This window comes from Accipiter gentilis, chromosome 22 (assembly GCF_929443795.1).
Source record: "Accipiter gentilis chromosome 22, bAccGen1.1, whole genome shotgun sequence".
NCBI lineage: Eukaryota > Metazoa > Chordata > Aves > Accipitriformes > Accipitridae > Astur > Astur gentilis.
Genome location: NC_064901.1, coordinates 2247034 through 2266571, shown reverse-complemented (window position 1 = coordinate 2266571; position 19538 = coordinate 2247034). Strand labels below are relative to the sequence as shown.

The following is a 19538-nucleotide window of genomic DNA, read 5'->3' as shown; positions in this document are numbered from 1 at the left end:
AACTGATAAGAAATAGCTAAGCATCCATCTCACATGCAAGGTTTCCTGGCTCTGGAGTCCAAGTCTAGAGGAACACACTGATCTACCTGAGCTCTCAGCCAGGCTATGGTTTTATCCAGCTATGCCAGTATGAAACTGGGGTGTTGGGGTTGGGTTTTTGGGGGTGGTAGGGGTAAAGGGATTGGGAAGGAAGGGGAAGAGGGTTTGGTCTCTGTAACAGTGGAAAAGCCTCATTAGCATTAAGAAAAAAAAATAAATCACAGTATAGCATTTTTTTAAAGTCTTTATTATGCAGAACATAGAATATAGTTGAATGGATTTTTTTTTCCCCAAGCAGTTTTTTCTCTGGTGGTTTTTTTTGTTGTTGTTTTTTCAAACATGCATTGTTACCTTTTTAAAGCCAATATACCATCCATTTATCTTTTCCCTGTCCACAGCACATCCAACTTCATGTTAATCCCAAGTGTAAAAAAAATTAGACATCTGGCATAAAATATTTGGGGGGAGCCCATTTAAAAATTTTATCTAAAATGTCTTATCTACAAAAAAATCCAGTATATATGTACATTATAGCAACACAGAGGCATAAGAATACAGTGCAATTTAAGATGAAGTGCTGTGACTTGGTAATTCTGCCCAGGGCTTGTGGAAATGTGGGCCACCATTGGCTTCAGGGCTGTTAGCCTAAAGCCTCAGGCTCCAACGTTCCTCTGATCTCTCCCAAACTGGTCTGAAGTTAAAAATGCATTTAGCTTAATATACCGTTAGGGGGTAGCAGAAATACTCTCTGAATAGGATGAGATTTTAAAAAAAAAAAAAAAAAGAAAAAGAATGCTTTACAGCAGTCAGATGGTTTGGGGTATGTTTCACTTCACCATGGGTATTTTTGGAACAGCATCAACCCTTGGCATACTTAAGTGAGACCTGTTCACCTACTATTGAAGAAATTAATTGGCTAGCTGCCATTCCTTCTGAAGTCCCTGATCCTCTCAATAATTCTCCTACTTACAGCAGCCCAGGAACAAGTTACCAAAGCTTGCTGCATAGGAACATTGGTGCAGAGAACTGCACTATTTTTGGCCTTCACATACAGATACCTCCTTGCTCCTTAAACAGCTGCTAGCCAGGGTCAAATACAAATTGAGCTGAACCTCTCCCTCCCTCCCAAGAAAACAGCAGTACATATTGCTTAACTAAGAGCACAGAGTATTCTTCCATGGGTTAAAATCCACTGCATTCTTCAAGGTCAGTTTTAATTTCAATTCTTCATACCAAGAGTCACAGTTTAAGGCCTTCAACACACACCACAGTCATCACCTCCTTCACCCAGCCCCTTTTGGGGATGTAAACACAACAGCTCCAATGTCTGCACCAAACGCTTCTCTTCTTAGTGAAAGATAAAGCACAATACTTCACACAAACACTTCATGGTTGTGCTCTAGCTTCATGTCCAAATCCTTGAACAAGTGAACAACTGCAAGGCTGGGAATGTTTACAGGAATACAAGCCATCACAATGGCTTTGTTTATTTCTTTTTTCTTTCTTTTAAAACCGTGTTGAAGTTACACAGGTCAAATGACCGGTGCTTTTCCCAAAGTGGTCCAATGCCACTTGGGTGCCAGGTCCAGCGCCAAAGCCAGCAAGGCACCTCCCAAGGTCTCGTACTAGCCATTCCCAGACAGTTCAGTGCTTCACCAGTGTTACAACAGACTGCAAGTACCTCCGATCTCTGTGCAGAAGGTGCCACCCACACAGATCCCAGCATGCTTGACACTTTCACAGGCTGAGTATAAACTGTAAAAATAATATATATAAACTGAACAAATTTTGGCTGAACATTGTATATTGGGATAAATCTCCACAAGTTTCCTTCTCTGTGATGCAGCAAAGGAGCTCATGCATAGCACTCCAGATCCAATGCTGGAAGGTGTTCTCGTAGATGAAATTGAGCGCTCATGCTCACAACTTTCCTCCAACCTTTCTTATGATCTGCCTGAATGGATAACATGGCTTCTGAATGAGCAAACAGCTGCAAACCAAATACTTTTCAGAGATAAAGAAATTAAAATTTGCACAGGAGAGGAAGTATTTACTTGGTGTAGAGAAGTTTTAGAGGAGTGTCCCTCTGGGCATTGAAAGTTGCATTTCTGCCTTAGGGATGCTTGTTCAAGTACACATGAAAGATCCCTGCACAGCTGAGAATAAATGATGACTGACTTCCCCTTTTCTCCATCTCTGCTGTATTGGTCCTTCATCCATGCAGCACAGGGCTAGGTCACTGATATCACGGGCACACTTCCCTTTCCTCCTCTACATGAAGGCACAGCTTTGACAGCGGGTACCACTTCTGCACTCTTAGAGGAAAGAGCAAGAGAAGGATGGATGAGGCAATTCTTTCACTTAAGGACTTCAACATGGCAAGATGTTCAATCAATTCACTCCCGAGTCTTTGCCTAAAGCAGAAGTGTGCTACAGCAGTAACCCAAGAACCAGAACAGCTCTTTAAGGATGCTTAGAAGGGAAAAAAATATAGAAACTAAACAAAGATTTAAATATACCATATACACAGATAATATACAAAAGTTTGTGTCTTGTTAAAAAAAAAGCCCTGAATATTTTGACACAAAATCCCTTGGTTTCTTTTCTGCCAAAGAACTAAAGAAAAATTATGAATCAGGCTCCTTAAGACAAAGGTCTACTTGGGAAGGCCAGCTTCTAAGAAGAAACAGATCTCTCTTCACTGATGCTCAGTAACAGGAGCTTCTCAATTTTCTTAAAAGAACATGGCCATCAGCCTTGAAAACTATAATAGTTTTAATCTCTTCACTCCACTCAGCAGAAGCAAAATCTTGCTTGCTAAGTTTTTCAGAGACGTACTGGGAAGGTAACTATTGTATATTTATGAGTAAGTTTAGCCAATGTACAGTACAAGGCAAAATCCTTTGTTCAAAAGCAGCCTTCATTTTCTTTTGAATTTTGCATCTCTTAAGAAATACCAGGAGTCATTTTCAATTAGAATGTCTCAGAAAAGTTGGCAGGGACTGAAGTCTATTTCTTAAGCAGCTTTTCTTCCTTTCTGATCTCTCAAGATTGGTTCTTTCATTTACTTCTACCGCCAGGACAAAAAGGAGACAAATTTCTGGTCAGTACATAAATATCAAAGCAGCAATCCATCCTACATATACCGTGACAGCACACATGCTGTAGGTTTGCCTAGTACAAACCAGTAGCGGTTCTCCCTCTTGGAGGGGTCCCAACCCCTCCCGGGTTGTGGGAGAAGAGTTTTTTACTAGATGTGAAAAGACTTTCCTGGCTTTCATGCTTGGTGAATTACTGACTTAAAAGTGTGAAATCTTGGACTTGTAACTCCTTTCTTTTTCAGAAGCAGTTTCAACAGGTACCAGACTTTGGCAAAATACATTCCCTTGAGTAAAAGGCCTCCGGGGGGGGGGGGGCGGGAAGTTGCTTCCCAAAATGGATATGGCAGGGCTGAAATGTAACCAAGCAGTTTGCAAATGCTACTAACTGCCTGAGTGATTTCTGAAATGTCTTTGCAACCCAGAATTTAAAGTCATATGCAGACAGTGTGACATAGCAGAAAGATACTAAATGGTAGAAGTTATAGCATGAACACAATTTCCTCAGCAAGTGCAACTGGAATCCCAATGGGGGCCAGTAGTTTTCAAACACTGACAATTTCACAAGCATTATACAGGAGTTACCTGAATTACTGAGATTTATCCAGATGTTTTTCTCCCTTCTAAAGACAAACTGCCCTAAAACTGAATCCCAGAGACGAGATTAAGACTTGAGACTTGTAGAATCTACAATAACCCACTTCTAACTTAATATATCACAGTTTTCAAACTGACTTGACTACACAGCAGACACTAGCATGCTGTACATCTGGGAATGCTCAAAACAGCTCCTTACTGACCTGTGCCCATGCTTTCAAGTTGGTTGGTTTGATCTTAAACCATTCCATGATCAAGTCAACAGGACCGGGGCTGGAGGCAGAGCTTTCTGCACCAACCTTCTCTTGTTCCCTACTACAATCCAGAAAGTAAAAAAGCAATAATTCTTTGAGGTAAAGCTTCGTGAAGTCAGAAAGCAGGTCATCTGGTGGAATGCTAAAGCTAGTCCTGGGCAGAACACAGGTGAGAAAGTAAGCTCATGTAATTGCAGTTGACTCACTCTGTGGCTGAACAAATGAGACTACTCCATAGCTATCAGAGTTGCACATACAGGTTACAGACTTCTTGGACAGTGCGCACACTTTGTTCCAGAAGGCAAGCAAATCAACATTAGTGGGCTAAGACAGAAACAGTTACATGGACTTATTTTGAAAGAGACAATTTTACTTCTTCTCATCTAATTAAATTTCTGAAATGCAATGGTAAAAGCTGAATCAGTGTTTTGAAGTTCTGTTACATTAAAATGCAACAAGATCTATAAATGCATGAAGACAGATATTCTATAAAATAGAAGCCAATTCTGCTTTAAATCACCAGATGTGTTTGCAGAACTGCTTGCTTCTATTGACCAAAGTGCTCCTTCCCTGTTAGTTGCAGAGTCAACATAAAAGAACTTAAAAAAAATTATTACTATTTTTGCAGCACCAGGCAAATAGCTTTGAGCTGCACTCTGCTTTAGCATTATGAGGAATCTGTTTAAAAAACTCCAGCCACCTGCAAAAAGCACTTTGTAATCCAAATTGAAGAGCTCGCCCAACCCAATTGACACCATGTTAAAACTTTACTATCTTTGCAGAAAACCTACATGTCCAAGGTATAAAATACAGAAACAAACTATACTGCAACTGACTGTTGTTACAAAATTTTTGGTACCTCTTCAATGATCCATTCTGTTCACTGAAATAATTCAAGATGCAATGACCAAGTAGCAGACCACCTCTAAGGTGTGCTAGAGCAAAGGTGTCTATTTAAAACTTTGATCAGAGTAAGACAGTGTGGAACTTGCACATAAAGATTCCAAACAGCAACTGGTTCAGTGAACATTAATTTGATCTCACTGTAACAGAAATGCAAAAGAATGAAGATCTCAAACTAAATGCAATTGTGAGGACATTCTTTCTCCAGGGAAGGCCTACACAGATAGGCAGCTGCCAACTGAAACTTTGCTGGCTAGACAAAATATAATGTGTGATACAAGAGTCAAGCTGTCTGCACTCTTTGAATAAAAGCCTTGCACAACAAGGCCGATGAAGAACACCTCATATATGATGAGAAAGAGTGAATTAGTGTGGCAAAGGATAGCAATCAGTCTCTCACGGATCTGCATGAAATAAGTGGTTCTCCTAATAGTCATCCATTGTCTAGGCCTGAGGGGTTCTGGTCTTAAGAAGCACAAGGCTGACTATGGTTTACTTAATCCCAAGAGCACTCTTGTAGAACTTAGCAGTGACTTGTTCATGGTTTTATGATAATTCTAAAGCAAGAGAAATTAACCTGAAGATGAGAAAGCAACACACACTAAAACCACCTTTTTTTTTTTTTTTTTTGACAGAGTACGTCAGAAGGAAGACAAAACACAGCCCATTTAAAAAAAAAATAACAAAACCCCTCTCTATCACTTACCCTATATCAAGAGTACAATTAGTGTCAAAACAAGGAGACAATCTGGAATCCATACTGGGAAGGAAAAGAGACTAGAGTCCCAGAAGTCCTGCCTGTGGCTTACAAAACTAAATAAAGTTTGGGAACAATGGTCCCGTCAGTGACATGTCAACAACACATTTATTTTAAAAAGGCTAAATTCAAGTTTTAAACACAAGTAACTGCAAAAGAAAAAAAATTTTGGTTGATTATCCATCTTGTTAAATATGTCAAAGTTAGCCATCAGCAGTTTCTCTAGAAGTCTCCAAGAACAGGCAGGTCAGCTCGCTCCTTACTGGGAAGGTCAGATACCTAGCAGTGACACTGGAAATGCTGCCATGCCAGCGTCACACATGCTCACTTCATCTCAGCCAGCATTTGGGAGGGTAATGGTGCATACAAAGTCTGAGCTGATCAGGCACAGCCAACTTGGGTTGCTGTGAACTCACTGAGACAAATAAATAAAAAAAGCAACAAGAAAAAATAAAGCCAAGCACCTCTAGGGCCAGACCCTGAAGACACAGGAATCAAAGCTTTTTTTTCTCATCTCCCTATTTACAAAATGCCATTTAGAGCTATGTGGCCACTTCAGTATTGTGAGGAAATGTCTGATAAGCAGTCATAAGTGTGTTGTTCATGGATGCTGTGGCCTGTGCGCCACAGTGTCCCACGGGGTGTGTCCCTCCCACCAAGGCACATGGAGGGAGTTCAGTCTTCTGTTTCTTCATATGTTGTCTCATCAAATGGCCGGTCCAAGAGAGGTACCAAACGGTGACGGGAATATTTCAGTTGCAAAAGGTCCCCAACTTCATCGATTTCTTTTAAAGCCTGAGAAAGAGACCACAGTAGATCAGCAGAGGAGACAGATAAAAGCTAGTTATCAGCACATCTTCCTTTTTGCATGCCTGCAGACTACTCTGACAGCCGTTTTACTTAAGTAAGATTTTACTGTGCTAGAAGTCTGTAGCTTCAGAGGTGCATGGGATTTGGTTTAGATTTTAGCATTCAGAAGTCTCGAGACCAAGTGAGCAGCACTGGTCACTTAACTGAGAGTGACTCTGCACCCACTCGATTACTCCACTTCCAAGGCAGGATCATAATATCCAGCAATACTAACTCAAATTTCACAGCCGTCCCCCCAAAAAAAGCCATGACTATTCATAGACAGAAAAACCAAGAACAGTGTTCCTCCCTCCCTGGAGGTAGTAAAGCTGAAGCAGAAAAAAATTGACACGGAGGTTTGACTCCTCTTTACGCATCATTCAGTATGAAAAAACCAGTTGTGTTAGTATACCATTTCCAACTTACTATATTTTTTTAAATGACAAGATAGCAAAAGGTAAACTGCAATATTCTGATAACAAGTTTATTGATGCATTTGTTATATCTACACTTGGTTAATTTGCATTGTCCATATAAAACTAGAGATGCAAGCTCTGTATTGTAAACAACATTGCATGGGAGATTTTTGCCAGCCAATCCAAGGAATGAAAAATGTTATTCCGGGTAGGATCTCAAGAACTTTCTCCCTTGAAAGCAAGTCCCACCAACTGAGGTTGCCACAAAGGCAACACTCAGGCAACTGATGGCCCAGAACACTGCTAGTGAGCTAACAAAACATTTCACCATTTTGACCTGAATGCAAATGTTATTAAGTTTACCAGAGATCAAACATCTCCTAACATAAGAAACAAGGAAAGTCCCAGCTCAGTTAATCATACTTTATGTTGCTAACTCTTTGATAAGACACTGGTTCACAATGGGGTTTGTTAAAAGCCAAACCCTAAACTTCAATTCACTTCTCTACAGAACACTCTTGGAGCAAGGTACAAAATAAATCAGTTGCCGCAGAGAAATTTGCAACAGTATGTGATGCTAATTATCCTATATAGGCAAGTGACAAAGAAATGAGCTCAAAAGATGATTTCCAAGTCCAATGTGATTTCTGAACTCAAAGGATGGCATTCTGTACTCCCTTGAATTGTAAATTTATTCAGATAGGTACATTCAGCATTCCTTCAGAATGCCACTAATTCAACATTAATGCTACGATTTTAACATGTTCTGGGTCAAATGCCTGTCTCTTGAGAATAGTTGGGAGATGGGGGTTAATATCGCTACATGCTTTTCCTTCCTGGATGGATAGTTCAAGTTTTTGTTTCTTTAAAAAATGGCCCCTCATGCTTGTTATATCTGGCAGCAAAAACCTCTCCACTCTGAAATCTGGGGGAACGACAAACCCAGAAGTTGGACCTTGGTAAAACAAAACCAAAACAAAAGCATGGGCACAGTTTGCCAGAGCTTTAAGTAAAGATCCCATATGGAAACAATTCAAGGTTAAATTTCTGTTGAAAGAGTCTGTTAACTGTTATTCTTAAATGCAGATTTAGGATTTTATTAATTTAAAACAAAAAGGACCATGTGACCGACAGACTACAAAGGAAATGGCATTGGTGAACTCTGACTTCAGGAGAGTGTAATATATATATTTTTCATCACTGAAAAGAAAGCACCACCCACAGGGATGCAGGTTATGAGGCACTTCACTCTGATCCCGAGCCAAATATTTTAAGGCAAGGAAGTTTTATTTACATAAAACAGTTAAAATTGTAACTGAGAACTGTTCCCCATCATGTGGGTTTACTTAATAAGAACAAGGAAGTATTACAAATATCAGCATTTACAAGACAAGCTTCTCTTCGCCATGCTCCAAACCTGGATATTTTTTTTTTTTTCCAGAAAAAATACCATACCAGACCTAGTTAGCATCCATGCATGCACAGATGGGCTACCGAGTTCTCCCCTCTGTCACTGACTTGAAGCACTCTGCCAGCTCTCTCCAAGTCTATTCGTTACAGTTCTTTCTCCTCCTGGATATTGTTGCCACAGTTCAGCAAAGGGATCAGATCTGAGGGCTGCCTTAATGATTAGCTGCCTGAAATCAATCCCCTTTCACTGCATCACAAGAAAACACAACACAAAGTCACCAACACAAAGACTCGTTCCTTATTAACTCCTCTTGCCAGTGTTCTGGGTTCAGAGCATGCAGCTGTTTTGAACCTTAAAGTGGATTACACTAACTTGGAACAAAGCCTCCACATACTGAACTAACTCAGGATTTCTTCATTCACTTCAAAATTCACACCTCATTTTGTCCTGGATTCATTTGCTAAGGCAGACAAGCCCTTATATATTAAACAAGCATTTCCTCAATTTAGAGCATTTAGCACCTACAGAGGGTACTCTAGAAATGAGTCTTCAGAGATAAATGCACAAAACTTGAAACATTTTCTGGAAAGCAGAAAGACTTGTAAGCGAATTGCCAGGAAAAGAGTTTTTTTAAGTGGAGTAATAGAAGTTACAGATTGGTTTTAGAAGAGAGCAAGTATAGTACTTATATAGACCCTGCAAAAGCAGCTTGCTATGATGAAGAGTCCAGCTAGTCATAGAGAAGACAAAGAATCTAACCAACAGCAAGACTGCATGATTGCTCAGGTAGTGCCAGCACATCAAGTTTGCATGTTTCAGTTGTAGCTCAGTTTGCAGCAATAGGATTTCAGAGACTTCAGTTTTCTTTCTTTTCCTTCCTCCCACCTCCTTCCCATTCATTCGCCCCACGTCCACCTGGCCAGAAGTTACTGCTCCCTCATTCATGTAAGGCACTCAGTTCTATTGCCATGCTCAAGCCAAGTTTGTGATAGTATTAATTTTATACGGGGGGAGAAAGGAAGGGAAGGAGAGGGCCTTCTCCAAACATACACTTCAGAATTTTTATATGGAATAGAAACAACTGAATTGGGATAATTATGAGTAGACTAACAGGACAAGTAGCTGGGAAGGAACTCCTTAAGCAGTCTGCTGTCAAAGTGTCAGGGCAGAATCTCTTAAGTCTTACAAGGCAGAAACAACTCAGAAGCAGAAAGTACAGCACCACAGATACATGGCAGGTTGTTTAACTGATACAGAACAACACTGAATATACATTATCAAACTGCACATGCCACTGCCTTACTATTTTTCGTAACTAAACTGAAATAAAAAAGAGCCATTTTCAGCTGTTAATTTGAAATTTCTGTGGCAGTGAAGTGTGAAAGTTTGAATCTTTTTTTTTCTTGACAAGATATTTGTAAATATCTGTTTATATGTCCCATTTGCTGTTCACATATTGAAGTGTTACCACCTGATCATATCTGGACACAAGGCATGATTTCCCCTTCATTACTCCGTGATAACTATTCCCAATCACCTTCTTGTCCACAAAATGTTTGAAAATAGTTTCAAGAATTCTTTCCTCCATCATTTTCCCAAGGATCAAGGTGAGGCTTCTCAATCTGCAGTTCCTCAGATCACACTTCTTGCCCTTCTTGAAGGGTGACATTTGCTTTCTTCCAGTCCTCAGGAACCTCCCCCTATCACCACAACCTTCCAAAGATGATAATCAAGAGTGGCCTTGCAATGACAGCCAGCTCCCTCAACACTTGTGGGTGCATCCCATCAGGTCCCATGGACTTGTGTATGTCCAGTTTGTTTAAATGTGCCCTTATTGGATCCTCCTTCACACCATGGGTAAGTCTTCATTGCTCCATATTTTTCCACTGATCTCATGGGCCCAGGATTCCTGAAGGCAAATCTCATCAGTAAAGACTGAAGCGAACACTGAGTACCCTGGCCTCTTGCATGTCATTTCTCACCTGATCCCTATGCCATTCAGCAGCAGCCCCACATTTTTCTCTACTCTTCTTTTTGCTACTAATATCCCCACAAAAGCCCTGCCTACTACATTTCATGTCCTTTGACAGATTCAACTCCAGGTGGGCTTTGGCTTTCCTGACCCCATCCCTGCATACTCAGGACTGTCTCTCTATTTCTCCTGGGTCACCTGTACCTGCCTGCATCTCTTATGTGCTTCTGTTTTATGTTTTTGTTGGTTTGTTCATCCATGCAGGCTTCCCAATACATTTGGTCTCCTGTAAGTCAGGATGGACCACTCTTTGGGGTCAGGGGTGGTGGGGTGGGGGAATCAACCAGCTGGACACCTTTCTTTGGGATTATATCCTACGGGATTCTTCCAAGCAGTCTCTGAACAGGACAAAGTCTACTCTCCTGCAGTCCAAGGTCATGACTCAACCTAGCTTAGGTTCTGAGCCACAGAACAGCACAGTGGGGAAAAATGTACAATGGAGAACTTTGACAGAGCCTAAGACAACCCATGTACATGTCCATCAAAGAAGGTTATTCAGAAGACTCAAAAATGAGTGTAGTTACCACACCAAAACATACTGAGAATAGTCAGGCTTATTAATACAAACCCTTTCAACTATATTAGTCACAGAGTAACTTCCATCCTTAATTTTTAAGGCAGCATCTCCCAACTGTGATGCAGGCATCCTTCGAGTGGACCTCTATTCCTGCTGGAACACACTTACTTCAGGTAGGAGTCAGTAAGGCATTGCACGTGGCACAGACTCATTTAGGACAGGATCATTTAAGATACAGTGCTCTGAAGCTGTAAACAAGAACTGGAATAGTAATCTTTGGAATAAAAATTCTCACTGGTAATCATGTGCTGAGGTTTGCACTTCTTTTGAGAACACAGGTGTTTTGAAGGTTCTCAGGCTTTTTCTTGCTTACCTTCTGCATCTAGGGTCAGAAGCAGCAGAATTTTTTCCTTCTAAAAGGTTCAGTGGAAGCTAGAGCCTCAAAGGAATGAGACTGTCTCTCTCACATCATTTAAAATAGGAAAAGAAAGTCCCTGAGATTTATTGTAGGCAGCCATTCTGCATTGTTGAAGCAAGGAAAGAGAGATGGAGTCATTGCCAGCTCTACTACACAAGGCTTTGAACATTAGGTTCAACTAGTTTGTATACCAAACATTGAACCAGTCCACAAATAATAGACAATTGTTGTACCTTGATGTATAGAAGGCATGAGCAAAAGGAAGACAAGACGAGACACTTACTGTATCAAGCATCTCTTTGGTATGAGCTGCAGACAAACAGAATCTGGCTCTGGACTCAATGATGGGGGTGGCAGGGAAGCCCACAACCACAACACCAATATTCCGCTTCAGCATCTCACGCCCAAATGCACTGCCAGAGAGAACAAGAAAGATTGTCAGAATTACATCAGTGGCAGCAAAGCAGCATGAAGGTTATGTTAACCCATACAGGCTTTTGTTGAAGCAAGCCTGTAAGACCACAATCTGGAGCTTCCAGTGCTTTCTTTTAGAAGCAGAATACCTGTTCACAAAAGCCTTTTTTTAACTCAATCCCAAGGTGGTCCTCCTCAAAAGGTATTAAGTTCTAACAAAGCTGAAAGATGATATGTGGCAAAGGCTGGTCTTTTCGCAGGCTGTTTCTAAATGGATTTGTAATCTAAGCTTGGAAATTTTTCTGATAAGAAACAGGGATTTTGGCTCAGAAGTTTGGCTATACAAGGAATCCCCCATGCTGCAATCCTCCAAAGCAGATGCTTCTGCAGTTTCAAGAGTTTGTTTTCACCAATTTAATTCAATTAAAGTACATTATGGTGTCACAGAATGTACCACTTAAGTGCCTATCATGGGAACCATTGAATTGCCACAGTAAATTGAGATCATCTAATCTGATAACAAATATTTTTAAGGAAAATGCAAAGACCTCTTAAAACTGTCACACAAGTATCTTCAACAAAACAAATACTTCCGGTGAACGGAGTTAAATCCAGTTGGCGGCTGGCCACAAGTGGTGTTCCCCAAGGCTCAGTTTTGGGGCCAGTTCTCTTTAATATCTTTATCAATGATCTGGATGAGGGGATCGAGTGCACCCTCAGTAAGTTTACAGATGACACCAAGTTGGGAGGGAGGGTTGTTCTGTTCAAGGGTAGGAAGGCTCTACAGAGGGATCTGGACAGGCTGGATCAATGGGCCAAGGCCAATTGTATGAGGTTCAACAAGGCCAAGTGCCAGGTCCTGCACTTCGGTCACAACAACCCCATGCAAAGTTATGGGCTAGGGGAAGAGTGGCTGGAAAGCTGCCTGGCAGAAAAAGACCTGGGGGTGCTGGTCGGCAGCCAGTTGAACGTGAGCCAGCAGTGTGACCAGGTGGCCAAGAAGGCCAACAGCATCCTGGCCTGTATCAGAAATTGTGTGGCCAGCAGGAGCAGGGAGGTGATCATCCCCCTGTACTCAGCACTGGTGAGGCTGCACCTTGAGTACTGTGTTCAGTTTTGGGCCCCTCACTACAGGAAAGACACTGAGGTGCTGGAGCGTGTCCAGAGAAGGGCAACCAAGTTGGTGAGGGACCTGGAGCACAAGTCTTATGAGGAGCGGCTGTGGGAACTTGGGTTGTTTAGTCTGGAGAAAAGGAGGCTGAGGGGAGACCTTATCGGTCTCTACAACTACCTGAAAGGAGGTTGTAGCGAGGTGGGTGTTGGTGTCTTCTCCCAAGTAAAAAGCAATAGGACGACAGAAAATGGCCTCAAGTTGCACCATGGGAGGTTTAGACTGGATATTAGAAAAAATTTCTCTACTGAAAGGGTTGTCAGGCATTGGAACAGGCTGCCCAGGGAAGTGGTGGAGTCACCATCCCTGGAGGTGTTCAAAAAATGCATAGACGTGGCAATTCAGGACATAGTTTAGTGGGCATGGTGGTGTTGGGTTGATGGTTAAACTCCATGATCTTAAAGGTCTTCTCCAACCTAAATGATCCTATGATTAAAGAAATTAGCAGCTGTGACTTACGCGATGAGAGGCACGAAAATCTAGATCCTTTCCATAATGACAGTGCAACTGTGGGTGTTTCTACAGACCATAGGAAATGGTTAATCCTTTTTGAACTGACCTTGTCTTGAGAAGTAGCAATGAAATTAAGAGGCTTATAAGGATGTGTAAAAATAACATCCTTTTTATGAGGTTTTTAAATTTTCTGACTTTTACTTCTGCTACAACTATTTTCCTTATAAATAGGTGCGTCCTGATACACTTCATTTTGTATCCATTTAGTACTCTCAAAATATTTAAAAAAACAGACTACAAGAGACAAAGAGAGGATGAAGTAGACCCAATGTAGATCCTAAGGGCCAACTCTCATCAGAGCTCTGTGTTCTTGCTCTTTAAGTAAGTTACTGGCCCAACTGCTCAGCTAGTAAAAATTTCCAGGGAAAAGATTGTACTGACTAGTAGAGCAGCTGAGCGGTAGAGACAGCATGCCTCTCTGTGCTGGACGGCACACACTGTAGACTCTACAGCACCCACAAAGGTTACAGGCCTTTTAAATTAAATAAGGTTATACTGAGAAGGGTGGAGGAAGACTGTATCTAGCTTCATGCAGAGTGCTAGATGATGGTTGTTCCCTCACAGAACCACAGTGCTTAGCCAGACTGAAGCCTAACTGAGCTAGAAGAGCACTAGAGATGTTCAGTACAGCTTAAATGAAGCTCTGCTTTCCAAATTTAAAAGTGTTGGTTGAGCCCTGCATTATACACAGGACACTGAAAAGCAGCTACCAAAGTCAAGTTGTCCTTGAAATCAGGCTTTTGTTTATGTTGCAAAGATTTTTAATATATGCATTATATCCTGCTTGCAGAATTTTAGCCTTAATTATCCACACAGCAGCCCACAAGTCCATAAGCATTTATAAAGCTATGTTGAAGTTCTATTAGTATTTACAATAACAATACCGGAGGTATTAAATCCAGACCTCTTAAAAAAAATCAGGATTCACCAAATACAGGTTGTTGTGTCCTGTCATGTCCTGCCCCTCTGCTTTTTCTTTTTTTAATTTTCAGTTTATCTGTGGAAATGTTGGCTGCTTCTGATCTAGGAGCTGGTTGAAAGATTCCTCCAGTGACTTTTAATCTTAATTTCCATTCAATTTCAGCTTCTCTTTAGAACATATATACACTTTACATATAAATAAAATGAACACCCCCCCCCCCCCCAATTTTTAAAACATGGCATGTAGTGGTAAAATTGCTTCCCTGAAGTGCTTGCTTGCTGCCACAAGCTACAAGCCTCGATTTTCTCAAGACCACTTATAGGAAGTTTCCATGTTTTATAAGACTCAGTAATGATCATAAAAGCAAAAAATCAAACCAGTCTTTTCTTACATTTAGGGAAGTCTTAATATTCTTGTACCATCCTAGCTTTAAAGATAGATGAGAAGTTATCCTGTTAAACCTACCCAATTTTTGCTGGCATGTACAGCATCAGAGGAACAACAGGGGAATCTTCATTTCCATAGATGATAAAGCCCATCTCTTTCAGTCGTCTCCTGAAATACCTCGTGTTCTCTGCTAGCTGCTGCACACGTGCTTTCCCTAGAAAAGCAATTAAGATAAGACTGTGAACACAATAGTCGTAAGTCACATGCATAACTGCAACACAAGACCTCTAGCTAAAGTACAAACTGTGAATGTGCCGCTTGTGCTTATGGAAGTGTTAAAATTAATTGCAAACTAGAATTCGCAGTTTCCTCTCCCTCATGTAATCAAGACTAATCACTCCTTTTCTGACAAGGCTGTAGCTGAATGGACTAAGACAAGCACAGCTATCAAGTCCAAGCACTCCCTAGTTTTTCCATGTCAGGTTTTTAATCAAGAGGTACCTCGCAAAACAAGGCAGTTACCTGCTTTTAAACAAGATTCAAAATTTGCTCAAAATTCATTGGTAACTGTATCTTGAGGAGTTTGCTTACACTTTGAATAACTAATGGAAACCTACTGAATCAGCTGGGGCTGTTCACTGTGTTTTATCCTGCTTGCCTGTATTAATGGAAATTACTACCTTCCTCCTTAGATCTGTTGCTGAACTGATCATGTGGCTGCTCCCTAAACCTTTTTCAATTAAAATGAGCTAGGCTTAAATTAAACATATTACTTCTAATAATCCAGCTCACTTTGCATATGCAGCAGCAGCCAATTTATCATGTATTCAGCCAATTCTGTATGGATTTTTTTTGGACGTTTGTCAAAATTAGTACACAGGACACTAGACAGCTAGCATAATTTAAATATTCCAGCTATTCAGACAGCCATAGGACAACCTATTTATCAGTTAATTAAATTCTAGCCTAACACAGTGTACTATGTTTCCATGTTGCCCAGAAAAAGATCCACATCATCTCACGTAAGCGGATGATAATGCATTTCTGATCAACTAATACTCTAATATGCTTAAAAGATTAAGCACTATGCCATTGATGAGACTGTAATAAGTAACATTTATAATTACTTGTCTCTGGTCCACAGACTACATTTCTGGATAATTGATTATCCAAACACTGCCTTCACTGAAGCATTGAATCTACAGCAGCGTGGATCTATGCCACATAGTGAAGTTGGCTGCTAGATATTAATCGTCTTCTGTTAAAGTTGTAGATAACGTGATTAACCAAAAGGAACACCAGGTCTCAAAGAAACATCCAACACCCACATGGCTCTGCTCCAGGCCAGAACAAATGTAACTGTAAGAACCTATACAATTTTTGTAGCCAAGAGCATCAGACATTCCACCCACAACCATGCAATCAAAGGCAAAGCATGAGAAAAAAGGATAAAACCTGTTAAGTGTGCAAAACTTGGCCTATTAGTGGGTAGGAGCTGGTATTTTTAACAGCACTCACTGCCATTTAAGACATCTCTTCTCCTCCATTAACAGCATTATTTCTTAATCTTTTCTCCCCCAGAGTTTCTGCAGAAGCTTAATTCCTCTTTGCCCAAAAGCAGTAAGATTTCAGTAAAACACAAAGGCATCTTGCGCTTATGAAACTTATTTTTTAATTGGCTCACATCAGATCAGATCCTCTAGTGGAGACCCAGCTTTCTCTTATGTTTTCAGACCAATTAGTTGGTTATCTTAAATAACCCAGACTGCAAAGTGGAAAAAACCCCAACAACCCAACAACAAAATAAAAAGAAACAGGCCTACTGCAAGATACTACAGATAGTGCGCCAAAAGCCACTACTTGCATTTCTAACATTGAGACAATCTATAAACTTGCAAGTGTTCAGAGCAATCTACATGCAGAAAAAACCCCACTATGATACCTTCTGAGAAAGCTGCATCCACGTCTCCTATACAGAAATGCACAACTTCTGACAACATTTCAAGTCAGTAATGTACAATCCCATCAAAATACACATGAAATTTCACCACTATAAGAGCAGTAAGGTAACATACACAGCTGGGTACCACTGCTGTGATCAGTCCCTCTCCCATGACCACAAACGCAGCTTTTCCCATACATACATTCTCTCCATGCTCCCATAAAGCATGAAGTTTACAGTGCTTCAAGCAGAAGGAATTTCAGTACCTTTATAGTTTTCCCCTCTACACATTCACACCCTTTTCCAAAGTTGGGAGCCTTCCAGGCTAAAGATTAAAGAGCAACCTTAATTTGTAGTTGGCAACCGCTTCACAGTCTTCCTTAAACTCTTTCCCATAAAAAGAGTTTATGATTCTAGATTTGTCCTTACAGATTGAAGAGCGCTTTGAGATGTAAACAAGTTTCATGTGCAAGTCTTTCAGTTCTCTACAGAGAAATAATTACCTACTACAGCAACTGACAGATTTGGAAGACACTTGCCCTCAGGTTTGTGGGTCCCAAAAGCCTGTCAGCTTTTACTTTGCTCCAGAACCATCAGGCAATTTAATGAAATTATTACCTCTCTAAAAACTTGTCATGATGGCTACCAACAATATTACCAAGAACTTGAAAACATATTCAGTGGTGTCTTCTCACTACCCACCACATGCCATTACCATCTTCTGAAGGGAACTATAGTTGTGGTGAAGCAAAGCACCAGGAATCAAAAAAGAATTGGGCACAGGTTCCTTGTCCTTTGCTTTTCTTTCTTCCTGCATTCTATGCAACCATACTCCTCTGCACTTCAACATATTTAGTCTCCTATTCCACTATTAAATCCTGCACTTGAAGAGTGATGCTATGCGTTAATTGAATATGGTTTGCAATATTATGCAACAAGCGTACAGTCAATGTTCAGCTCTCCTAACATTTGCTGGTTCAGCCCCACTGGTACACACTAGTAGTTAACCAGAGGGCTGTTAATTGCTACTACCATGTTTCCTGGGACCACAAGGACAAAACAAGCAGTGCCTGGAGACAGCAGTGACTAGGTACCACTGCTAATCCCACTTGTACCCAAACAGTGCTTGAGCATTCTCACAGGACCTCAAAAACCCCTTCCCAGTCCAAACATCATCTGAAGCTCAGAGCTCTGTCCACATCTGCTCAACTGTAGGCCTAGAAAGTCTGCCAGGACTGCAGCAATCCTCCAGCAGCTGGCTTTCTTGGCAGTACGCAGCTTCATTTTTAAGACCACGCAAAAAAGGCCGGCTCAGACACCACCCTGCCAATTGTTCTCGCAGAGGAGTTGTGCAATGATTCTGGTAATATCCTTTCATCTAGGAAACTGGAATGTGATGACCTTCAGGGAGGGAAGGAAAGGGGGAAGAAAGGGAGTATTACTGGAACAGAGTTCTTCAAAAGGCTAGAAAACTAGAACCCCTTATCACAGCAACTGATCTGAAGTCCCTTATGGGTCCTGTGAATGGCTTAAACTAGCTACTGACAGACCTACACTGGAATTAAAGGATTAACTAATAAATTCTCCTTTGCTTTTATACCCTTTTGCAAGTTTCCTGCAGTCATAACAAGATTGCTCTTGCAACTTAGTAAAACACTTCCTTGCTTGTAGCAGCCTGGGCAACATTTAGTCTAAAGCCCACATGTATCCCCTAAAGAACATGCTGCCCTTGTATGAGAAGTAAAGGTCATACACCACCCAAGGGGGAGAAACACCGGCCCTTTACTACCCTCAACTCAGAGCTGTAGTTGTGTGGAGTCAGCAGAGAAAGAAAAAAGAACAAAGAAATGCAACAATTGTCTCCGCTTGGATAGCTAAGATGGGCTGAATATTTATAGCTGACAGTTTGAGAAGAGGAATGTGCTTTTACTTGACATAACATTATACCAGTCCAAGATAACAGGCAGTCACTTTAAACTGGGATTGCTCATTGTCATACTGACCTTTTTTTACTGTACACCTTAAGTGCGGAATACATGGTAAAGAGTTGCAGCCCTCCTACCCCAAGTGGTAATATCCAAGTGTGAACACACAGATGAGCAGCAGCTTTGCTGAGGAAGTCACTCAGAGCTCCTCTCAAACCCTTCCTCTAAGGCCTTGCCCATAGCATCATGGTTGTTATCTACTATACATGGCCAGGAATGCCAGATAAATGCTTTTGCATTTATAAACCCTATGCAACTTAACTTTAGACTTAACAGAACAGACAAGTCAGGCTTCAGAGTTTCTGCAGCAGAAGGGCTCAGTACCACCAGCTGAACCAATAGAGTAAGTAATGGCTGACTGACTGTAGTATTTTCACCATTCTTCCAATACTTAGCACATACCTTCCAATATGAACAGCAAACTTTTGCCCACTTCTAAACAAGCTTCGAAAGATGGTGTTTCTACATTTGTGTGAGGGAAAGCATTTCTCTTTTCTGACATTTCACCATATGGCATATGAAGTCTTACAAATATGTAAGGCAAGCAAAATTCTTTAAGAAATGCAGCTAGCACCTCCCTGAAAAAAAATATTCCAACAGCCTAGAGAAAGCACTCCATTATGAATCTAACGGCACATGAGATGCATGTTCCCCATAACGCTAGTGGAAAGTAAGTTAGTATCTCTGCCAGAACAGATTCCCAGAGGCTTCACTTGTGAAGGCCTCTGCTTTAGAGATCCTATTGTTCGGAAAGACAGAAGTTACAGTAAAAATATTACCTAGAAGATGTTTAAGCAAATTTCTTCTTGAAGCAGAAATTAAGTTGATACTTACCATAGTTTTCTGCAGGATAAAGGGGGCTGCACATTCCACCACACCAAATCTAAAGTCTTCTTGCAAAGGGTTTATCAAT

At 40.9% G+C, this 19538-nt stretch overlaps 1 protein-coding gene across 1 annotated transcript in view; it reads right to left on the bottom strand.

The window, feature by feature from the left end:
* Positions 1–5733: 5733 nt before the first annotated feature.
* The window catches only part of SPTLC2 (serine palmitoyltransferase long chain base subunit 2), a 76554-nt gene continuing 62749 nt past the window's right edge, over positions 5734–19538 (bottom strand). Inside the window, exons 10-12 of the mRNA XM_049825337.1 lie at positions 14777–14912; positions 11575–11704; positions 5734–6443 (exon numbers count right to left, since the gene is read on the bottom strand). Coding sequence (XP_049681294.1) covers positions 6324–6443; positions 11575–11704; positions 14777–14912 — 386 coding nt within the window. The 3' untranslated portion in view covers positions 5734–6323. The remainder of the gene's footprint in view (positions 6444–11574; positions 11705–14776; positions 14913–19538) is intronic.